Here is a 22,727-nt window from a genome sequence, read left to right as displayed (position 1 = left end):
TATATATATGGATATCCAATTCTCCAGAACCATCTGTTGAAAAGACTATCTTTTCTTCACTTAATTACCTTTCCACCTCTATCAAAAATCAGCAGAGAGAGAGAGTGAGTGTGTGTGTGTGTGTGTGTGTGTGTGTGCGCTCACATCTATTTCCGGATGCTATTCTGTTCCACTGATCTACTGGTCTATCTTTATACCAATTTCACACCGTCTTAATACTTTACAATAAGGCTCAAAATCAGATAGCGTTAGGACTCTAACTTTGCTGTTCTTTTTCAAAGTTGTTCTGGCTAGGTTTTTTGCATTACAATCAGCTTGGCAATCCCTACAAACAAGCTGCTGGGATTTTACTATTGTGTTGAATCTATACGTCTATTTGGGAAGAACTGACATCTTAACAATATTTAGTTTTCTGACCAATGAACAAAGTCTACCTCTCCATCATTTAAGGCCTTCTTTAACTTCCCTAAGCAATGTTTTATAGTTTTGTGTATAGGTCTTACACATCTTTTGTCAGATTTACTCCCAGAGTATTCCATATTTCTTGATGTTACTATAAATGGTATTGAATTTTTAAATTTCGATTTCCAACTGTTTGCTGCTAACACATAGAAATACAAATTGGTTTTTTGTATAGTGGGCCCTTCATTTCCACGGGTTCCACATCTGTGGATTTAACCAACCGTGTATCGAAAACATTAAAAACAAAAAAAAAAAAAGAAAAAAGAAAGAAAGAAAAGAAAAAGAAATTCCAAAAAGCGAAATATGAACTTGCTGCACACTGGCAACTATTTACACAGCATTTATATGTATATTAGGTATTATAAGTAATCTACAGGTGATTTAAAGTATACTGCAGGATGTGCATAGGTTAAATGCAAACACTACACCACTTTATATAAGGGCCTTGAGCATCTGCAGATTTTGGTATCCATAGGGTCCTGGAACCAATCCTCCATAGATACCAAGGGATGACTGTATTTATCTTGTATCCTGCTACCTTGCTAAACTCACTTATTAGTTCTAGTACCTTATATGGTAGATTCCATGAGATTTTCTACATAGACAATCGTGTTGTCTGCAATTTTACTTCTTCCTTTCCAATTTGGATGCCTTTTACTTCTTTTTCTGACTAGAACCCCCAGTACAATATTAAATAGAGTAGGAAAGCAGACATTCAGTCTTTTATCATTAGGTATGATGTTAGCTGTAGGTTGTTATTCTGTAAATATTATCAGGTTGAAGAAGTTTCTTTCTATTTGCAGTTTTCTGGGAGTTTTTATTAGGAATTTGGATTTTGTCCAATGCATTTTGTGTGTAAATGGAGATGATCATATGGTTTATCAGTAAGGAGAACTAGAAATTTAAAACCTTGCATTCTTAGGATAAACCCCACTTAGCCATGATGTATTATCCTTTTAACATAATGCTGGATTTCACTTGCTAAAATTTTTATTAGCACTTTTACATCTAGGTTCACAAGACAGCTTTGTGAACATACTTTTTTTCTTAGTCTGTGGCTTTTTCTTGTGCTTATAGGGTTTTCGTATCAGGGTGATGCTGACCTCATAAAATGATTTGTGAAGAATTCCCTCCTCTTCTATTTTCTGAAATAACATCTAGAATTGGTATTATTTCTTCCTTAAATGTTTGGTAGAATTCACCAGTGACTAACATCTGGGCCTGAAGTTTTCTTTGTGGGATGATTTTAATGACAAATTCAATTTATTTAATAGATACAGGGCCATTAAAGGTTTCTATTTCTTCTTCAGTCGGTTTTGGTAGTTTGTGTCTTTCAAGGAATGTTTTCATTTAAGTTGTAAGATTTATTGGCATAAAGGTGTTAATAATTTCCCTTATTATTCTGTCAATATCTGTAGGCTCTGTTGGGATATTACCTAATTCTTCATATTGGTTAATTCGTGTCGTCTCTCTTTTTTACCTGAGTTTGCCTACAGGTTTATTAACTTTATTGATCTTCTCAAATTACCAACTTTTGGTTTCACTGATTTCCTCTGTGGTTTTCCTGTTTTCTATTTTATTGATTTTGCTCTGATTTTTACTAATTCCTTTCTTCTTCTGTTTCCTTTGGGTTCTTTTTCTTATTTCTCAAGGTAAAAGCCAAGGTCAATGATTTGAGACCTTTCTTTTTTTTCTAACAGATATTTAGTGCTATACATTTCTCCTAAACACTACTGTAAGCAGTACTGCACAAATTCTAATATACTGTATTTTCATTTTCATTCAGTTTAAAATATTATCTAATTTCCCTTTTGATTTCTTCTTTAATCTCTGAGTAAGTTAAAGGTGTGTTCTTTAGTTTCCAATCATTTGCAGAGTTTCCAGATATCTGTTATTGATTTCTAATTTAATTCCATTCTGGTCAGAGTATATACTTTGTATGATTTGAACCCCTGTAAGTTTACTGACTTTTTTTATGGCCCAGACTATGGTCTACCATCATAAACTATGCACTTGCAAGGAATGTGTATTCTGCAGTTATTAGGTGGAATGTTTTATAAATGACAATTAGGTCAAGTTGGTTGATAATATTATTCAGGTTTTCTATATTCTGGCTGATTTATTGTCTACTCTTTTTACCAGTTATTGAGAAAGGGGGAGGGGCCTGAAATCTCCATCTATAATTTTGACTTGTCTATTTCTTTTGGTAGTTCTATTTTTGCTTCATGTACTCTGAAGCTCTCATTAGTAAATACATAAACATTAAGGACTGCTATGTCCTCTTTTTTTTTTTTTTTTAATAAATTTATTTATTTATTTATTTATTTATGGCTGTGTTGGGCCTTCATTTCTGTGCGAGGGCTTTCTCTAGTTGCGGCAAGTGGGGGCCACTCTTCATCGCGGTGCGCAGGCCTCTCACTATTGCGGCCTCTCTTGTTGTGGAGCACAGGCTCCAGACGCGCAGGCTCAGTAATTGTGGCTCACGGGCCTAGTTGCTCCGCGGCATGTGGGATCCTCCCAGACCAGGGCTTGAACCTGTGTCCCCTGCATTGGCAGGCAGACTCTCAACCACTGCGCCACCAGGGAAGCCCTACTATGCCCTCTTAATAAACTGATTCCTCTGTCATTACAAAATGCTTCTTTATTCATGGTAAGATTCTTTGTCCTGAAACCTACTTTGTCTGATACTTATATAGCCACACCAGATTTCTTTTGACTAATGTTAGGATGGTATCTTTTTTCCACCCTTTTAATATTATTCTATTTGTATCTTTCTTATAGGCAGCAGATAGTCGCATGTTGCTTTCTTATCCAATCTGACAATCTCTACCTTTTAAGTGAAGTTTTTAGAACATTTATATTACACATAATTACAGATATGGTTAGGTACTTTCTATTTGGCTTATCAAAACTAAAAACTTGTGCTCTTCAAAAACACTGTTAAGAGAATAAAAACACAAGCACTAGATTGGGAGAAAAAGCAAAAGCACATATCTAATAAAGGATTTGTATGCAGAATATATAATAAGTCTCACAACTTAAAAACAAGAAAATAAACAATTTAAATTTAAACTAAATTTTAAAATGGACAAAGATCTGAACAGACACTTCACCAAAGAAAATACAAATAAAAGTATAGCAACAAGCACATAAGGTGCCCAACATTATTAGTTACCAAAAGAGAATACTCAGGGCTTCCCTGGTGGCGCAGTGGTTGAGAATCTGCCTGCCAATGCAGGGGACACGGGTGCGAGCCCTGGTATGGGAAGATCCCACATGCTGCGGAGCAACTAAGCCCATGTGCCACAACTACTGAGCCTGCGCGTCTGGAGCCTGTGCTCCGCAACAAGAGAGGCCGCAATAATGAGAGGCCCGTGCACCACGATGAAGAGTGGCCCCCGCTTGCCACAACTAGAGAAAGCCCTCGCACAGAAACGAAGACCCAACACAGCCATAAATAAATAAACAAACAAATAAATTTTTTTAAAAAAGAGTAAATACTCAAGAATAAAAACCCTAGTCAAAGGGCATGGTCCACTGTATTGAATAATGCCAAAGCATTTACCAAAATAGTTAGCAGTGAATGAGCAGCTCCAGATTCTTGTCAAAACTTGGCATTATTTTGACTTTTTCTTATTTACTAATCTGATGAGTATAAAATGATCTCACTATGGTTTCAATTTGATTTCCTAGATTACTAATAATTTAAACATCTTTTCATATGTTTATGGACAGGCCTATCTCCCTAATCTCTCTCTCCCTCTTCCTGGAACTCCTCCTCTTCCACCTTGCAGATGTGTGCAGAGTATCTTCCTTTTGCCACTCCATATCTGTCTCCAGTCTTCTCTGCCTTGCTCTGTGCTTAAACAGGCTGACCTTTATGAACTACATCAAAGGGCTCCCTTGCCCTCTAGATTTTGGTGAGTTCTGCCCATGGGAAGCATAAGCAGAAAATCATATGGTATATTCATTCCCCTGTCTCCCTAGCAGGTTGGTTACTTCTCACTACCAAAGTACTTTTCTACAATTACATTACTCTCTCCTAGTTCCTGTATCCACTCCATCCCCTCATTTACTTGGGGTTTAGAAGTAGTAAAGCCTCTCCACTATTGACAGCCATGAGGTACTTTAACCTTGTTAGTTTTCCTTGACCTAGATCAGACTGTTGTCTGCTGTCTGTAGTTCCTTTATTAAACTCAATTCGATTACACAATATGAATATGCCATCTGTTTCCTGCCAGGACACTGAATGATACAGTGTGTGTGATTAAAACCCAATGATGATTCCACAGACAATTACAAAATTTAAAAAAGTAGCTAGGAGATACAAGGAGTCAAAGTAAATTAAGGAAAGAACAAGGACTTTGGAATCAGATAGACACAGACTTACTGGCTATTGTTGGGTTACCTAAGCCATTCCCCTCCTCCTCTTCTCTTGCCAGCCTGTCTCTTTGAGGCTTTAAAAAAAAGGGAGTATTCACTTTCTCAGCCCCACTGCAGCTAAGGATGGTTATGTAAGCCATGGTCTAGGCAATAACATGTAAAGATAAAAGGGGACAGGAGGAATATGCTTCTGGTAAAGATTTTCTTACTGTGCTTAGATATTTGCTCACTCTGAATTGCGAGTGAGCAAACAATAGTGCTCACAGTCACAATTTCACAACCAAGAGGCAACAAAGCTAAGGACAAAACCAAACACACCAAGTAAAGCAGAGCAGAAAGGCAGAGAGACAGAGTTTAAGTCCTTGACAATATTATTCAGCCTCTATACCAAACGTGGAATTGCCTGCCTCGAAGACTTATGTGAGATAATCAAATGTCTTCATTGGTTAAGCTGATGCTACTCAAAATGTTGTCCCCAGAGTGTTTGTATCATCACATCCTGGAGCTTGTTAGAACTGCAAACTTTCAGGCCCTGTCCTAGACCTTTTGAATCAAGCTCTCAGGGGATGTGGTCCAGGAATGTACATTCAGTAATCCTCTAAGTGATTTTATTTAAGCTAAAGTTTGAGAAGTCCAGGCCACTATCAGTCAGCTATTTCATTACATACAGATGAAATCACTAGTACTAACTAGTACATTATATCAACCTGAACAAGCTACTTAAACATCTGTGCCTGTTTACCACCTCACCTTTCTGTGCAGGTTCTGTAAGACATTACGTAAAGCAACTAGCTCAGTATCCAGTACATACAGAAATTCAACAAATGTTAGTTCACTTCCGCCTGAATCTTACTTTAAGTTTTCAAAGGATTATACAGGGATTGCTTTAGTGTTACGTAAACAGTTTACCTATCTACTTTAGTAAATCCTTTAGTAATAGTAATAGCTATCCTACCTATTTACTTCAGTAATAGTTATCCTTTAGTAATGGGCTGGAAAATTTAAAAATTTAAATAGAAAAAGAAAACAGTCAACTCAATCACTGTTGTAGGGAAATGAAATCTTTTGCCTATAGATTCCATAGATTTGGACTAAAAATATCTAAAGGTCTTTTAAACAAAGTATGAAAAAAAATGACAAAACAAAAAAAGCCAATACAGCATCGAGTTATCAAAAAGGGACAAAACAGGGAAAACAAGATTGCAATGATACACAGTCTAACAATTATTGTAATAGTCAACATTCCCAATAACAAACGTGGTTCTAAAATTTGGTGATTAGGGACTTCCTTGGTGGCGCAGTGGTTGGGAATCCACCTGTCAACACAGAGGACATGGGTTCGAGCCCTAGTCTGGGAGGATCCCACACACCATGGAACAGCTGAGCCCGTGCGCCACAACTACTGAGCCTGTGCTCTAGAGCCCACGAGCCACAACTACTGAAGCCCGTGCACCTAGAGCCCATGCTCCACAGCAAGAGAAGCCACCGCAATGAGAAGCCCTCGCACCGCAATGAAGAGTAGCCCCCGCCCGCAGCAACAAAAACCCAACACATTAAAAAAAAAAAAAAAAAAAATTGGTGATTAAAATATTTGATATTAAGTAAAGTGGACTTCAAATGTAAAACAATTTTACTCACATAGAAATATATAATCTATGTTGGAAGCTCCAATCCTGACATTTGGTGTGTCAAATCACATTAAAAAAATAAATAAAAATAGGCACTCACCTCAAAATCACACTCTTCTCCCACAGCATATTTGGTCATGATCTCCAACCAAGCAGTATCTACTAACTTCTCTAAGGAGGCTGTGTTATGGTGAACCATTTCCAGAACAAGTTTCTCATACCAGGCAGGGAACTCCTCCTTCAAACTAAACAAACATGTCATCAGTTACCAAGAAAATGCAGGAGAGCCTATCCAGAGAGTTATTCAGATCAATTCAAAAAGCTCTTTAGCAAATACATACAAGGCACTGGAGAATGCAAAGATTAAAACCTATGTGGTATACAGGAAAAAGAAAGAACTTTTAAATAGCTTTGTCTGACTGACCTAGCCATGTTAATTTTCTCATCTATAAAATGAAAATAATAAGCACATCATTAGTAAGGTTGAACATTTTCCCATTCGTTTGTTTTTGCAGTTGACTTCCCTTTTCAGGTATGAATTCTTTATACATATCCTTTGCCCAATTTTTGGTTGGGAGACCATAACTTAATTATTATGTCTCAATCAATAAAAATGCATTCCTTCATTTAGTTCTCACAATACCTTGTGAGGGGTCTAGAATTTTCATTTTACGGATAAGAAAAATAAATCATGAATGGTTAATATGTTGGAACCACGATTTGAACTCCTTGCAAAGTGAAACAATGATGTACCACTTTTCATTTATTAAACTAGCAAAAAAGAACTTTAATTATCACACCCTTATAGGAGCAAGTGAATGGTGCAAAATAGCACACACACTCTGCCAAAAGCCCATGTTTCAACTCTTTTGGAAAGCAGTTTGACAACAGTTAGGAGAACTGTCATAGGTACACAAAGATATTCACTGCTGGATTCTTGATGACAGCAGAAAATGGGAAGCAACCTAAATGGAGAGTTGTTAAGATATCCAATTCTGACCAGATAGTTTAACATATGTGTTACAGGGCAAAAGGGAGGATCAGGCATGAGAACATTCATACAGATCCAAATAGTAGGTTTATTATCATACTACAATATTCTCAATCACTCTCTGTGCTGTTCATAACAAATGTTCCTCCAACTGCTAGACTTAAAAGCTCTTATCATACTCCATTCACAATTAATTAACCTACCAAGTTATCTGCTATTCCTCTCATGATCAATAACCTTCAAGTCTCCCTGCCTTTGTTAAGACTGTTACCTTTGTCCTCTCCCCACTGTCCTCCCTCCCAGCTTAATCATCCTTCCAAGATGTCCTCAGACTTCCTTAATTCCATGAGGCCTTTCCTGGCCCCTATAAATTCACTGTCTCTTTCCATTAAGCCTCCCAGTCACTCAGGCTTAAAGCTTCATTGTCTGTGGTTATTTCTGGGGAGTGAAGTTGGACAATGATGTTCAGATTCTTTACTAACTCTGTATTGTTTACATTCTTATAACAAGTATGCATTTCTTTTATAATCAGAAAAAAGTATTTCTACTTTGAATAAAAATTCTAAAACCTCACCGTCTTTTTCAACAATTTCTCCCATCACCCCTTATATTCTATTAGCTATCAAATCACATAAAACATTCCCCAAGTGTGTTCTTCACAACTTCCCTCTGTTGTAATGGGTTCTAAGGTCGAATAAGTTTAAAACCCATAAGATTAAACCAAGCTAGAGTTTCTTTACTACAGTCTTCTGAAAATCTTTAATGTGTATTATGACTTTTCAAGAACAAAGTTTGTAGTGGTTTTCCAAAATTATGACCAAACCCCCTTTTTCAGAATGTAAATCCATCTCATTCTTTCTATTCCCAATAATGCCATGATTCCGGACCCGAATACTCTTAGCTAGCCTACACAGACTTCCCACCTGCCTCTTCCCTCTCTAACTCATCTTGCACACCGCTTCCAGATTAATCTTCTCAAAGCACAACCCCAATCATCAAAACCATCATATGTGCCTCTGCTGTTCAAAAAGCATTGCTGTCCTCACATTGTTCACTGAAGTAAATACAAACGTCTCATCTTGTCCTCTGCAACTGGGCACAAACTACCCTTCAACTGTTACTGTCTTCATTAAGTCTCATGGAGTTTTCCCTAGCAACTCTAGGTTAGTCTCTCTAACCTCTAAATTCCCACTGTACTTCTCTTCTCTTCGTGTACAGGGAAGCAACTTATTTTCATGTTTTGCAAAGAGCAAACAGTAAGTGCTTATACAGTACAGAGGATTGTGCCTAGGCACTGTGACCAATTCAAGAATAAGTCAAACATGAGACCTGCCCTCAAGTTTACAGGCTACTGCAGGGGGTCAGCAACAGCCCATGAGCCAAATCCACCCTGCTCCCAGTTTTTGTAAATAAAATTTTACTGGAACCTAGTCACTCCCATTCATTTACGTATTATCACTGGCTGTTTTCACTGTACAACCTTAAAGTTGAATAGCTGAGACAGAGACCACATGGCCCACAAACCCTAAAATATTTACTAACTGGCACTTTACAGAAAAGGTAGGCCAACCCCGAGTCTAGTATACTAAACGGGGCATATACATAAATAACAATAATCCAAAACAGAACTATGTCAGTGACCCAAGCAAAGAAGAAACAGGCACCAGGTTAACAGACTTCACTAATTATTAATCAGTGATGGAGCCATTACTAGACCCCAGGTCTCAACTGAAGGTTGTGCTCTGTTACACAGGCAAAAGAGCAGAATGGTATTAATTACTAAACTGTATGCTCTCTGCTTATACACTATCAAGAGAAGTCAATGAGAAGTCCACAGAAAAAGTTTCTACTCCAAATTTCTAAAAGAGTACTGTTTTTTAATAGTAACTAGAAATGGAGTATAACCTTTAAAATTTGTGAATCACTATATTGTACTCCTGTAACATATAATACTGTATATCAAATATACTTCAATAAAAAAAAAAAAAACCACTAAAAAAAAAAAAAAAAAGAGTACTGTTTTATCATCCCTAGTTTCTACTTATCTTCTGCCTGCTTCTACTGCCTAAATTCTGAGTGTTTTCTTTGAGAGACTACCCAGACAAATAGGCCCTTTGAAAACAGACAGGATTTTTAAGACACCTCATTCAACCACCCCACTCAGATAAACTGTCTTCAAACTGTGTACTTACTTTTGATAGCTGCTTTAAATACTGTCTTAAATTTCAAATGACCACAAAATAAAGAAAACTTTCTGCTAATTTGTTGCCTCCATATTACTTCTAGATTATATCACCTTCCTTTGCTTAGAACCACATTTCCAGAGTATTTACAAGGTAAAAGTATACAGCAAGAACACTCAAAAGCCTAGTAAATACCTAAATAAGTATACACACAACTATATATTCCACACACTTTGTTACTTGCAAAACGACAATAGGCAAGACACCAGTACATTATACTAACGTAATGTATTCCAATTTATGCCCCATAAATTTAAATATAAATATTGTTTTATGGTTAATATTCCCTCTTTCCTAATAATGTGAAGATAGCGCTAGAAGGGCAGTGCTTCTACTACTTACAGTTCAGCAACTTCCTGTTCCTCCTCCCAGGCCTCTTTGTGTGTTAGCTGACTGCTTCCGGTACTCTTACACGTCCAAATGCGCTCACTGTATCTTTCCAAGCGGGCTTCATACTCTCTGTTAGCACTGGCTCAGGAACACAATATTCAAGCAACAGAGACAACTAATCCACAAAATACTTATCATATATGGGAAAAAACTATAGTATCCTTTCTATAATGTACAGCGTAAGATAAAATTGAAATCAGAGTTTTCAATTGGCAAATCCAAACAAGATGATTAACACTAAAGTATGGTTAGGACCATCTACAACTGTGCTTTCTTCAATTCACCCAAGTTTCATTTCACAAGACTCACACAGTACTAAAAATTAGTAAGAAAAAATAAAGGCAAAATAAAATACAAGACATAAGGAATAAGAATTTAAGGTATGTGAAACTGTTACACAATTCAGATGGTCAGCAAGTTTAAGAATCAGTTGCACAGTAAGATGAGATGGCTCCAGCAGTCTCACAGGCAGTTTGGAATAACCCCGTGCATACGCTAATGATCCATTTACTAACAGCCTTCCAGTCTACCTTGGAAACACTTGTTGATTCTCTAAGGTTTAAAAAATAAATTCCAAAAAGTACTAAAAATAATTCTGATATAGTAATATTTATCCAGAGTTTATGTTATCTCCAATAATACCACGTCCACAAGTTGTTCACCAGTCATTATTCCGTCTTCGTGAGGGAGGTGGAGGAAGAGATCCTATAACTAGTGCCATGTATATGGTAACTTTCCATACCATCCTAATTGTAATTCATTATCACCCAGCCATATTCAAATTCAAATGACAAGTAACTAATTTACTTTTATGCACAGCAAAAGATGCTATCCAGGAAAATAAACTTACACCACAACTAGAGAATTAGCTGCCGATCTCTGTACTTTGCAAGTGACAGTTTTTATATATAATGGTTGAAATAAAAAGTATTTAAACAGCTCCCCTTGTAATATTACCTCACAACTAAATAATTCATTTTTAATATAAAAGAGATTCTTGGTTTTCTAGGGTTAGATCAGTTAAAAGACAAATGACAGGGATAAATCCATAAATAATCCAAAACTGTAGTTTTAGTCAATAGTATAAGCACCTTCTCTCACCATATCATTCTCTGGATCTGCCAAAAACAAAGCAATATGTCTCTTTTCCTCACTGGGCTGTTGTTAATATTTAAATGATTAAACAAAATAGAGCACCAGTAAAAATCAGGAGTCAGACTTCCATAGAAAGCTATGCAAATCCAATCACTAAAAACTTATAAAATCCCATAGAAAAAAGGAAATAGCATGGTTTCCACAGGGACATTATCATAACTAATTTATCAACAAAATGGATTTGTTTTCTGTTTGCCTGTTTGCACCTGGGGAGGGGAGGTAAAATAAAGAATCAATCAGTACGTGGATTTATTTAAACATTCAAAAAGCTTAGTAAGGGCTTCCCTGATGGCGCAGTGGTTAAGAATCCACCTGCTAATGCAGGGGACACGGGTTCGAGCCCTCGTGGGGGAAGATCCCACATGCCGCGGAGCAACAAAGCCCGTGTGCCACAACTACTGAGCCTGTGCTCTGGAGCCTGCGAGCCACAACTACTGAGCCCACGTGCCACAACTACTGAACCCTGCATGCCTAGAGTCCGTGCTCCGCAACAAGAGAAGCCACCGCAATGAGAAGCCCACGCACCACAACAAAGAGTAGCCCCCGCTCGCCACAACTAGAGAAAGCTCGCGTGCAGCAATGAAGACCCAACAAAGCCAAAAATAAATAAATAAAATATAAAGTATAGAATCTTTAAAAAAAAAAAGCTTAGTAACCTTCTAATATATCATTCAGCTACACTGAAGAAATTCACTGTGTAATCAGAGAGAATGTAAGACTAACAAATATGTCCTAAAGAGAAAACATTAAGTTTTTATTATTAGTTGTTATTTTAAAAAGTAGGGGGCTTCCCTGGTGGCGCAGTGGTTGGGAGTCTGCCTGCCAACGCAGGGGACACGGGTTCGAGCCCTGGTCTGGGAAGATCCCACATGCCACAGAGCAACTAGGCCCGTGAGCCACAATTGCTGAGCCTGCGCGTCTGGAGCCTGTGCTCCGCAGCAAGAGAGGCCACGATAGTGAGAGGCCTGCGCAGCGCGATGAAGAGGGCCCCCACTTGCCGCAACTAGAGAAAGCCCTCGCACAGAAACGAAAACCCAACACAGCCATAAATAAATAAATAAATAAATAAATCCCATTTAAAAAAAAAAAAAGTAGGAATAATGTGGGAATTTCCTGGTGGTCCAGTGGCCGAGAGCGCGGGTTCAATCCCTGGTCGGGGAACTAAAATCCTGCGAGTCACGAGGCTCTGCCTGGGAAAAAAAAAAAAAAAAAAGTAGGAATAATGTGCCCAGTCCATTCTCCTTAGATCAAGACCCATATGGCCAATAACACACAAGACTGCTGTCACCTGGATGCCTCAGTAATCCCTCAAATCCAACTTCCTCTAAAACTAAACTCTCACTACTCCTCCACTCCCTCCCAAACTTGCTCTTTAACAGATACTCCCAATCTCACCGAATGGCCCTAGTGTCCAAGTCAGAAATCAGGGAATCATCCTAACCTCTGCAGTCCCTAACTGTAAACCACTTATGTGTTTCTCAATTAAGTCCTTTCTCTCCAATAAAAGAACCATTATCCAAATCCAGCTTTTGATCCTCATTTCTCATCCAGTCATAACATTTTAAAACATGTTAATTGGCCTTACTGGTGGTAATCCTCTTCTTCTCTGGTCCTTTGTGCTTCTCACACTCACAACCTTTTTTCTCAGTCTTGTTTTTAAACCCATTTCTTCTGATTTAAAAATCTCACTTGGCCTCAGGCCTCCTAAAATACAAATATGTTGTTGCAAAGGGAAAAATCCTCTGGTCCCCACAGTACTGAAAATCACTCCACCCATCAAGATTTTATTGTTTTATTTTCTATGATTTTTATTATTTTAAGGAAAAAAAAGGAGGAACCTTTTTTTTCCTACTTTTTTCAAACAATATGTATTTAAATACCTAATACTGATTGATTGAGTGTGGTTTTTCAAATAATGACAGTCTCTTCTACCCTAATACAGATCTTTCGTACCCTCTGAAAATCATTATCAGTATAGCATTCTCATTCTGGGTGACCTCATCCATGCCTGTAACTTCAACTACTATCTATATATGCTAATAACTTCTATCACCAGCTCAGTCTCCTCTCTCTGAACTCCAGGCCCATATATATACTAGCAACATATACATCTCCATTTGGATATACTCAGCAATTCAATATAAGAACCTCCATAACTAAACACTTCACTTCCTATCCGTCCCCCACCACCCTTGACAGTCAAAACAAAAGAAACACTTGATCCTCTTCCAGGTGAAACCCCACACCTCAGATTGGGACTCAAACCCAATCACATCTCAGATGGGACTTGAACCCACAATCTCCCTGCTGAAACCACACACCTGGTCTCAGGACTTAATGAAGCTCAGGTTCTTTATGCCTCAGTGCAGAAGGAATGCAGCGAGAGGCAAAGCCATAGGCAAAAAATAGATTTATTAATATAGGATGCTTGTGAAGGATGCAAGCAGTCAGGCAAGGGAGTTTTCCCCAAGACCTAAGTGGGAAAGCAGGTTTATTTAGGGAGATACACACTCCATAGACAGAGTGTGGGCCCTCTCAGAAGGTGATAGGCCCTGGAATATGGGATGGTTAGTTTTTATGGGCTGGGTAATTTCATAGGCTAAGCAATAGGAAGATTACTCCAACTTTTTTGGGGAAGGGGCAGGGATTTCCAGGAATTGGGCCACTGCCCACTTTCTGCCCTTTTATGGTTGGCCTCGAACAGTCAGGGCGCCTGCGGGTGTCATTTAGCATATTCTAATGTATCGCAAAGAGCTATAATGAGGCTCAAGGTCTACTGGAAGTAGATTCTTCCGCCAACTTGGGCCTAATCGGTTCTAACCACTTTATGTCCTCAGGGGCTATGTCATTCTTTTAAGGTTGTGCCCTGCCCCCTTCCCTCCTGTCTCACAGGGTCCTCTATATCAGAGAACACCACTAACCAAGAGATAACCAAAACATAACTCTTGATTCCTCCCCAATCACCAAACCCTGTCAAATCTACTTAATTTCAGAAATCCATCAACTGTACTTCTCTCCACCTCAAAGGCTAGTAAATTTATTCAGACCACCATTATCTATTGCCTAGATTATTTAATTATTTAATCACCATCTAGTTGCCACTAGTCTCAAGGCTGCAGATCCATTCTCAACGCTGCAGTCACAGTGATCTTCCTAACCTAAAAGCCTGCTTCTCTCCTGTTCAAATTTCTCAACAGCCTCCACTAAATTTAAGGCAAAGTCCAAACTCCTCAGCCTATCTCACAAGGACCTGTGATGCAGCCCTTTTCTGTATCTCTCATCACTGCATCTCCATTCCCACTTCTTCACTCCAGCCATATGAAACTTCTTTCAGGTTTTCAAAATCAGGAATTCCCTGGTGGTCCAGTGATTAGGACTCTCACTGCCAGGGTGCCAGGGGCCCGGGTTAGATCCCTGGTCAGGGAACTAAGATCCCACAAGCTGCCGAGGGCAGCCAAAACAAGCAAAAAAACAAACAAAAACAGCTCACTGAGATATAACTGGCAAAATAAACTAAATTCTAACCATCCTTTGGATCTCAACTTAAAAGCAACCTTCCCCAGAAAACATTCCCTTAACCCTAAAATGTGGCAGACTGTACTATTCTTTCCAAACATCCACCTCTCTTCCCTAAGAGGATTCTACACCTCCACCCACTGCCATGTGGCTTGCAATGCCTCCTGGGAAGAGGAAAGCACATCCCCTCCCCACAGATGTTGGGCCCTGCCACATAACTTGCTTTGACCAATAGATGTGATAGACGCCACTTCCAGGAAGAAGCTTAAAAAGCTGTCATGGTTTCCTCCTGATCTTTCTGCCACTAGAAAAGGACGCTGCAGACAGGGACTGCTCCTTCAGCCTGAAACTTGGAATAAGAAAAATGTGCCTTTCCTTTTTTTTCACCCGTTTCCTTTTTTTCAAATGTGGCCCTAGAAAAATTTTAATTACATGTGGCTCACATCACATTTCTGTTGGACAGCACTATAAACCTAACGATTACATCTAGGAATGAATGTCCTCTGACAACACAATTTTTAATTGACTAGTCATTCAAATTAGATTAATTTCAAAAGTCTAAAACTGAAATTTCTACAACCACCCCTAACATTAGGTAGTTTTAAGTTTATGTAACTCTGTTCTGGTTATTACTTTGACTTATGCTAAGAGAAAAGTTAAAGAAAAAATGAAAATGAAAGGAGGAAAAAAAAAGCCCATGAGAAGGATATTCAGGGACTTCCCTGGTGGCGCAGTGGTTAAGAATCCGCCTGCCAATGCAGGGGACACGGGTTCGAGCCCTGGGCTGGAAAGATCCCACAGGCCACGGAGCAACTAAGCCCATGCGCCACAACTCCTGAGCCCGCGGGCTGCAACTACTGAAGCACGCACACCTAGAGCCCGTGCTCCACAACAACAGAAGCCACTGCAATGAGAAGCCCACACACCACAACTAAGACCCAACGCAGCCCCCAAAAAATAATAATAATTAATTAATTTTTTACAAAAAGAAGGATGTTGAGTCAGCTGCCTCTAAATCCTATTTCAGATTTTAGGTTACCAAAATAAGTCACTCTCAAATAACCGCTCAAAGCAAATGACAATTGTGGTTTTTATGTTCCAGCGACTGCTACACTTATAATTGCAGACAAAATGTCAAAGCAATTCTCCAAAGGTTGTGTAAGCTATAAATGATAAGTTCAAATCCTGGACTATCTCATTATGCATCTACTTTTTCAAGAGTTCAAGAGCTACTTCCTTACCACCATATGCTGCACTTCTTTGTTCTCTTTAGCCTTGTAAGTATTGTTTCTTTCAATAAAGTACCTGATAGCCTGAAAGGAAGTGGCCCATAAAAGTATGGAGGTTAAATAAGCATAACTATAATGCTAAGAGTTCGAAGTGAGAAGACAAAGCACCAACTCAAGGTCTGCTTTTTATCCTATTTTCTCTCTTTGGACCAGTCTGTCATTAAGTTAAAAATAACTCTAATCTGATAATAACTTGTTACTTTAAAGAAATTAAATTATAAAAATCGACATAAGAGCTCAGTATTCCAACTGCCCAATAAAATCCAGTCTTGCAACTACAATTTAACCCCAGCTCTTAAAACACTCTAGGCAAATCAAGTTATTCTTGCCTAGAGCCAGAATAACTGTATATTCTAATACCCCCTCCTTACTACACCATCTAAAAGTTCTCATATTATGCTAAGGTTATGAACTAGTTTCCAGGCTTTAGAAACTAGGATAAAGCAATACAAAAAAAATATTAATCTACAGCAGGCTACTTGTAGGTTCAGTTCCTCCTTAAAATCTATCTTGACTTATAAACACAGTCAGTGTAGAATTCTATTGTCAAATAATCAATCACATCAAGAAGTGATTCCGATAAAGTTAATTTTTCCAACCAAGATCTACTGTCTTGCCTGCAGTAGTACTATCCTAGGAAGCAATGTACCACAGATTTAAAGCTACAGTACAATAAACATCAATATATAACCCAATCATTAAATGTGTGCATCATCCACAACCACTGTAAGTTTAATGAAGATGTACAATAATACCTTCAAGAACACAATGCTCACAGCTTTAAGTCAATAAAACACCATACAAATTTGCCACAGAATATACATGCAACCAAAAGGTAGGTATTCGGAGAAAATTAAAGTATGAAGTCCTATTAAAACATAATTATAACTAAAAATTAAGAACTGGAAATAACAATACTTCAAATGCAGCAGTTACCCAACCACATACTTGTTCTCCTCTATGAAATCACTAATAGCCTAATAAAGAGATATGCCAACCTGCCAACCACACAGTACAATTGTTTAAAAACCATCCTCAAAGTGCTTCCACTTGTAGAAATTACCAAGGGAGCAATTTCCCCCCAATATGCAACACAATTTAAGAACTCCTTTGTTAAAAGGGTTCTAAATACTGGTATGGGAAATTTTAAAGATGAAGAATTTTTATTAAATACATAACAGTTAAAAAGTTCCACGTATCAGTTTTCAACTGTCATCATTAAAAGAAACTCCTCATACGTATCACTGTATTTCAGTGATTTCAGTAAATGATATGAAAAAGCCGAGGCTGCCAGTTCTAAATTAGCTATCTACAGCCATTTTTTACAGAGCTCAGTACCTAGTACAGACTTAGAATCTGTCTCCTCCCTATCGCAGTTTCTGATACTCCACTAGAACCAGACCTGAAAAATCAACATCCAGTAATATTAGTGTGAATAACCATCAACTGCTCAAAAGATGACATCTGAAAAGGATATGGCAGATTCCCAAAAGTAATTTTTTACTTCACTGATGTTTTGGAATGTTATAAAAAAAAAAAAAATTGGGCACTTTTAGAATAAAGTATTTGGTAGAGCTAGAGCACTTCTCCAAAACAATCCAAAAGTCCTAACAGGACAAGAAAAAGAACCAGATTACCACTCCGACCCCTCCCTTAAATGCACCTTATCATACCACAAACTGACACAAACAGTGGACTAACATTATTAAAAGTGAAGGAATAGCATTCCATGTTCCTCTCTTGATTTTCTTTCAGGGATGAGGTATGAAGAGCACTGAATTCTACTCCTGATTCTCATCATTTACAGAGTGTGTGACCTTTAGCAAGCCAACCTCAACTGTGTGGGCCCACTTGGCATACCCAGGCAGGAGAACCCCACCATCTCCAAGATCCATTTCAGCTCTGAGATGCTCTAGCTGCACTTCTTCAAGAGCCCTCCTACAGCATGGACTCACTTGCCAAATCCCTTTGTATGTAAACACCTAACATCCACAAACTGCACTCAAACAAGAATGAGGTTATCCCATAAAGCATTACATTAAAGGGAGGATCAAAGAGAAATGAAATCAAATGATATAGCTCACACCGGCACTTCCTTCCATACTGAAGCAAGCAAACTGAAACTACTAAGAAATCAAGTCCTTCCAAAGGGAAAGGGGTGATAAAACTAAAGAATACATTACCCTTCACTCTTGAAGCTTTCTGTACACTAAAGAAAGCTTGATTCAGAAAACTTTTTTACACTTAAGCTTCAAAAAGGACGCATCTGGCATCCATAAAAAAAGTAAATAAGAGTCGTACAACTTTCAACTAAAAGACTAATAAGCTTGTGCAAGAAACCTTAAGCAATGATTAGAAGAAAGGATGCTTCTTATTTAAAACATCAGCCTCGTGTTTCTAAAATACAACATAAAAACTTTAAGCGTGTCTTTTTGAAACACTGTTAAAAGACAAATAGCGATCTCCTGTACATCGTCAAAATTCCAAATCTGTGCATGCCCAGGGAAGGAAGGGATCCGCTCCTCCAAGGTAACTTTTTTACTGCCTCTTCTCTAAGTCTGGACATTTATTCTTGGTTTTGTGCCTCACAATCCTGTCAGTTCATCACCAGCCTAAAGTCCACTCGGGAGGAGAAAAACACAAATGTCCCCGCAGAGATCCGGAAAGACGCAGTCGCGACTTGTACAACCCAGATCACGAGGCCGCTCAAGTACAATTTCCAAAACTTAAGTGGAAGGCTTAATTTAAAAAGGAAAAAGCAGCAGCAAAGGAAACCCCGCTCACCCCTCGGTACTTAGGGCCTAAAGCCAACCCCCTGGGGGGGGGGGGCGGGATAGAGGGTCGTTCATCGACAGCGAGGCCCGGTGACAAAGTGCGGGGCCGAGGACAGGATGGAGGGCGCAGGGCTCCGGGGCGGCCTGAGCCGGGCCGGCCCGCCCGCCCACCCCCCCCGGAACGGCGGGCCTGGGGCTCGGGCTCGGGGTGCTGGCCCGCCAGCGCCGGGCGCGCTGACAGCTGCCACCGGCGCGGGGCTGCGCGGCCCACCCCGCCCTACCCCACCCCGCGGGCGGCCTGGCCGGCGCGACTGGAAAAGGATACTCCCGGGTGCGGAAGGCCTCCTGAGTGTGCGCGATGGTGAAGAGCGGCTCCTCGCCGGGAAGCGGCTTCACCAGCGGGAAGGGCTTGCGGCCCAGGAGCGGCGCCATCGCGGCGGCGGCAGCGGCGGGGAAGGCGGCTGCTCCTCGGCGAGCCCGCGGCGCAACACTAGGCCCCGCGGCCCGGAGCGAGCGCCTGGCTCCCGGGGGTGGGGTGGGGGAGGGGAGGGTGAGAGGGCGGCGCGAACTCAGCTCCTTCACTGCTGGCGCCGCCGCGCTAAGGCCATGGAAAGGGACGCAAGGGCACAGAACTCCCACGCACACTGCCGCGCCGCCCCGAAGCCTCCGGCCAACCTTTGCTACGGGTCCCCGCGTTCGGCAGTCACGACTCGTCCTCAGCTGCACCGGAGGAAATTATTGAAAAATGGCGGGAGATTCCCCTCCTCCCCCCGGTCCGGCCAGCGCACACACTAACATGCTCCCCTGTGGCGCCGGTGGCGAATGCTCCAATAGGCGGAGAGCTGGTCAGCACCCAGAGTTTATTGGCTCAGAGGAGCTGCCGCTCTGTGATTAGGTCCCTCCCCCTTCCCGGGCCGCCTAGTTGGGTTGCAGCGCACTAGAGGGCAGTATGAAGAGGTGAAAGGTCACGTTATGTAAGCGCCAGTGACAGGAGCGGGCCTCCAGCGGCGGAGTTGAAAGTGGGGGACAGCGGGGGACCGAAAGGCCGGGAATTCAAAGAGGTCAGGCCAGAGAAGCCCTCTAACATATACAGACACTGCGCCATCTGTCACCGAAGGCGACACCGACATCCGGGCACCACTGTCCGTGTGGTGCGCCGGAGGGGGGAGGGGGAGCGCGCGGCCAGGGGCTTTGTCTTTTCACTTGGGCTCCGCCCCCTTCTTAAAGGCGCCGCTCTCGGCCACGCCCGGAGATGCGCGGGTGGGGCGGATGGGAGGAGGGCTTGGCGGGAAGTAACCTCCCGACCTTACCTCAGCAAAGGTTCTACGAGGGATAACTTGAGCCCCAGCCTTGGCCCCCCCCAAAGTTACCTGCTTCTAGACTAGAGCGTGGTTGAGATCTGGATATTTAGTATAATGCTTGCTTCTAGGGGTTTGCTGGAAGGGATAATACAGAAGCTTCTTTGGAAAAATATATTAAACATGTCTATTAAAAATACATACCTTCATTCAAATAGTCTTTACTAGCACCTACAATGTTCAGGGCCCTGCGTTGGGTGCTACAGGGGAAAAAATGAGACTTGAAAAAATGAGAGACAAATCATCACAGTTCTGTGTGATGAATGCTGTACAAAGTGCGCAGTAAGAAAACAGCAATAATTGTGCCTGGAGAGTGAGAACATTTGAGCTACTTTTCCAAGCACACTACACCCACATAGTCCAAAATCTGCTTGGCTATCCAGTACAGTCAGAAACACACTTATTAATCATTCATCCCTGGTTAAATTGTCTCCCTTGGTTCAGAAATCTTCAGTGCCCAGAACATACCTTCCCAGCCTGGTCTTTGACAGGGCTAGACTGCTAGATGTCCCTGAATGGCAGCATGCCAATGCCAGACCTTTTTCTCCTTTTCTTCTCACCTTGAAGTGAGAAGGATACCCCCCGGTAAAAGGTAAGTTCTAGGTGTCAACTGGAAAAAAAAAAAAAGCACAACTTAAAAGTTGAGAATTATGTTTTATTTGGCAGACAAAACCGGGGATTTAAGTCCAGGACCCAACATCTCAGATAGCTCTGAGAGACTGCTTGGAAGAGGTAGGGCAGGAGCCAGGATACACAGGAGTTTTTGCAACAAAGACCAGGTAGTAGTCAGAACATCGAAAGATTACTGTTAAAGAAAACAGGATATCTCAAGTTAAGAAATTTAGTGCTTTTCTATGTATGGGAAGACGCAAAAGTCAGGGCTCACCGAAATCATTCCTTTGATATACACCTCAGCTATCTGGGGCCAGTATCCTGTGCTTTCTCTTCCTAAGTTTGGGGGTTGGGGAGGGGGGCACTGCTAGATGGCGGGCATCCTGTTTCTATCCTGAGTTCCCTCATGGCTCAGCTGTAAGGTGATGGCTTGTTGCCTGCAACATCCTTTGTTTACTGATATGGCAGGCAACATTTTTTTTTTCCATTGATGTAGGTCAGACGCCATCTCTATGAAGCTCCTTCTGATCACCTAGCAGAGAAGGGAGCTCATCTTCCTTCAGTAGCCATTTCTTCTAAGAGGATTAGGAGAAACCTCAGAGGATGTGGCATCTGAGTTGATTGTGAAGAGGTAAGTAGCACACTCCACTAAGCAGAGGAAATGAGGGACGAACTTTCTAGGCAGAGGGAGCAGCAGAGCAGACTTGGTAAATTCAGGACAATGTGCCTAAAACAGAGGGATTTTTCAGGCAGAAAGTGTCAAGAGATGAGAGTGGCAGAGGAAGTCATCATCCTGGCCAAAGCGTGTGAGGGTTGAATTGGAGCGACCCTATAGAAGGGAACTGCAGTAGTTTGTGGCACTGGTGGCAAGGGCCTCAAATTTGTAGCAAGATCAGTGGAGGGGCTTCCCCGGTGGCGCAGTGGTTGGGAGTCCGCCTGCCAATGCAGGGGACACGGGTTTGAGCCCTGACCCGGGAGGATCCCACATGCTGCAGAGCAACTGAGCCTGTGCACCACAACTGCTGAGCCTGTGCTCTAGAGCCCGTGGGCCACAACTGCTGAGCCTGCGTGCCACAACTACTGAAGCTTGCACGCCTAGAGCCGGTGCTCCGCAACAGGAGAGGCCAGCGCAATGAGAGGCCCGCGCACCGCAGCGAGGGGTGGCCCCTGCTCACTGCAACTAGGGAAAGGCCGCACACAGCAGCGAAGACCCAATGCAGCCAAAAATAAATAAATAAAAAATTTTTTAAAAATTTAAAAAAACACTAGTGCTTAGGAAATCTAATGGAGGCAAAAGCAGTAAAGGGTAGTTAAAAAAAAAAAAAAAAAAAAAAGATCAGTGGAGACAGGTGGCCAGATTTGAGGCACAGACTAAGTGGCTAATGGGATGGACACTTGCAGAACTAGATAACTAACGGCAGACTACACACAGAATAAGAACTCCAAAAACATACAAAAAACAAATTTTGGAAACTTTTGATATTTCAAAAAATGCATCTAATTGCACATGAGAATGGTCACCGTAGTCATTTCAGTGCTTGGGGCTGCTGTGGACTGGAGTCCAGCCCTGGTGGTGGTAAAGCAGAGATTTAAAATGGGAGACTCATTGATGGGCTCAGTTTCAGCCATAAGAACCGGAGGTACCCTGGAGAGCCATCCAGAACACAGTTGGAAATCCTGCAGACCGAAGTGGAAGCTAGAGGTGGGGCTTTGTGAATACAGCCTATTAGCTGGGGTCCCAAGAAAAGGAGCTGAGAAGTGTCTCTCCAAACGAAGAATAGTGTTTACCTTGGAGAGATGGAGTTATGGTTGGTTTTATTTTCTTCGTTATCTTTTTGTATATTTTTCCATTTGTTTTTCTATAGTGATTATATTTTCATTTTAAAATAGAAAAAAGTAATAAACTTTAATGTGACTATTGCTTGA

At 40.8% G+C, this 22,727-nt stretch overlaps 1 protein-coding gene and 1 long non-coding RNA gene across 4 annotated transcripts in view; one reads left to right on the top strand and one right to left on the bottom strand.

Annotated features, from left to right (window-relative positions):
• The window catches only part of BAZ1B (bromodomain adjacent to zinc finger domain 1B), a 70,033-nt gene extending 50,414 nt beyond the window's left edge, over window positions 1-19,619 (bottom strand). For 2 of the 3 annotated variants that reach the window (XM_082359409.1, XM_082359408.1), the window contains exons 1-3: window positions 19,157-19,585; window positions 10,050-10,166; window positions 6,574-6,718 (exon numbers count right to left, since the gene is read on the bottom strand). In XM_082359409.1, coding sequence (XP_082215535.1) covers window positions 6,574-6,718; window positions 10,050-10,166; window positions 19,157-19,263 — 369 coding nt within the window. In that variant the 5' untranslated portion in view covers window positions 19,264-19,585. Of the gene's footprint in view, window positions 1-6,573; window positions 6,719-10,049; window positions 10,167-19,156 lie in introns of all 3 variants that reach the window. The other variant, XM_082359410.1, reaches the window with a different exon arrangement.
• Window positions 19,620-19,711: 92 nt separating this feature from the next.
• LOC309613025 lies at window positions 19,712-22,727 on the top strand. The gene is made up of 2 exons (XR_014235466.1): window positions 19,712-19,892; window positions 20,634-22,727. It is a non-coding gene; the product is annotated as an uncharacterized lncRNA (long non-coding RNA).

Source organism: Balaenoptera borealis (assembly GCF_965194805.1).
Source record: "Balaenoptera borealis genome assembly, chromosome: 16".
Lineage (NCBI taxonomy): Eukaryota > Metazoa > Chordata > Mammalia > Artiodactyla > Balaenopteridae > Balaenoptera > Balaenoptera borealis.
The sequence above is the reverse complement of the archived record's forward strand: the minus strand, read 5'-3'. Positions and strand labels throughout refer to the sequence as shown.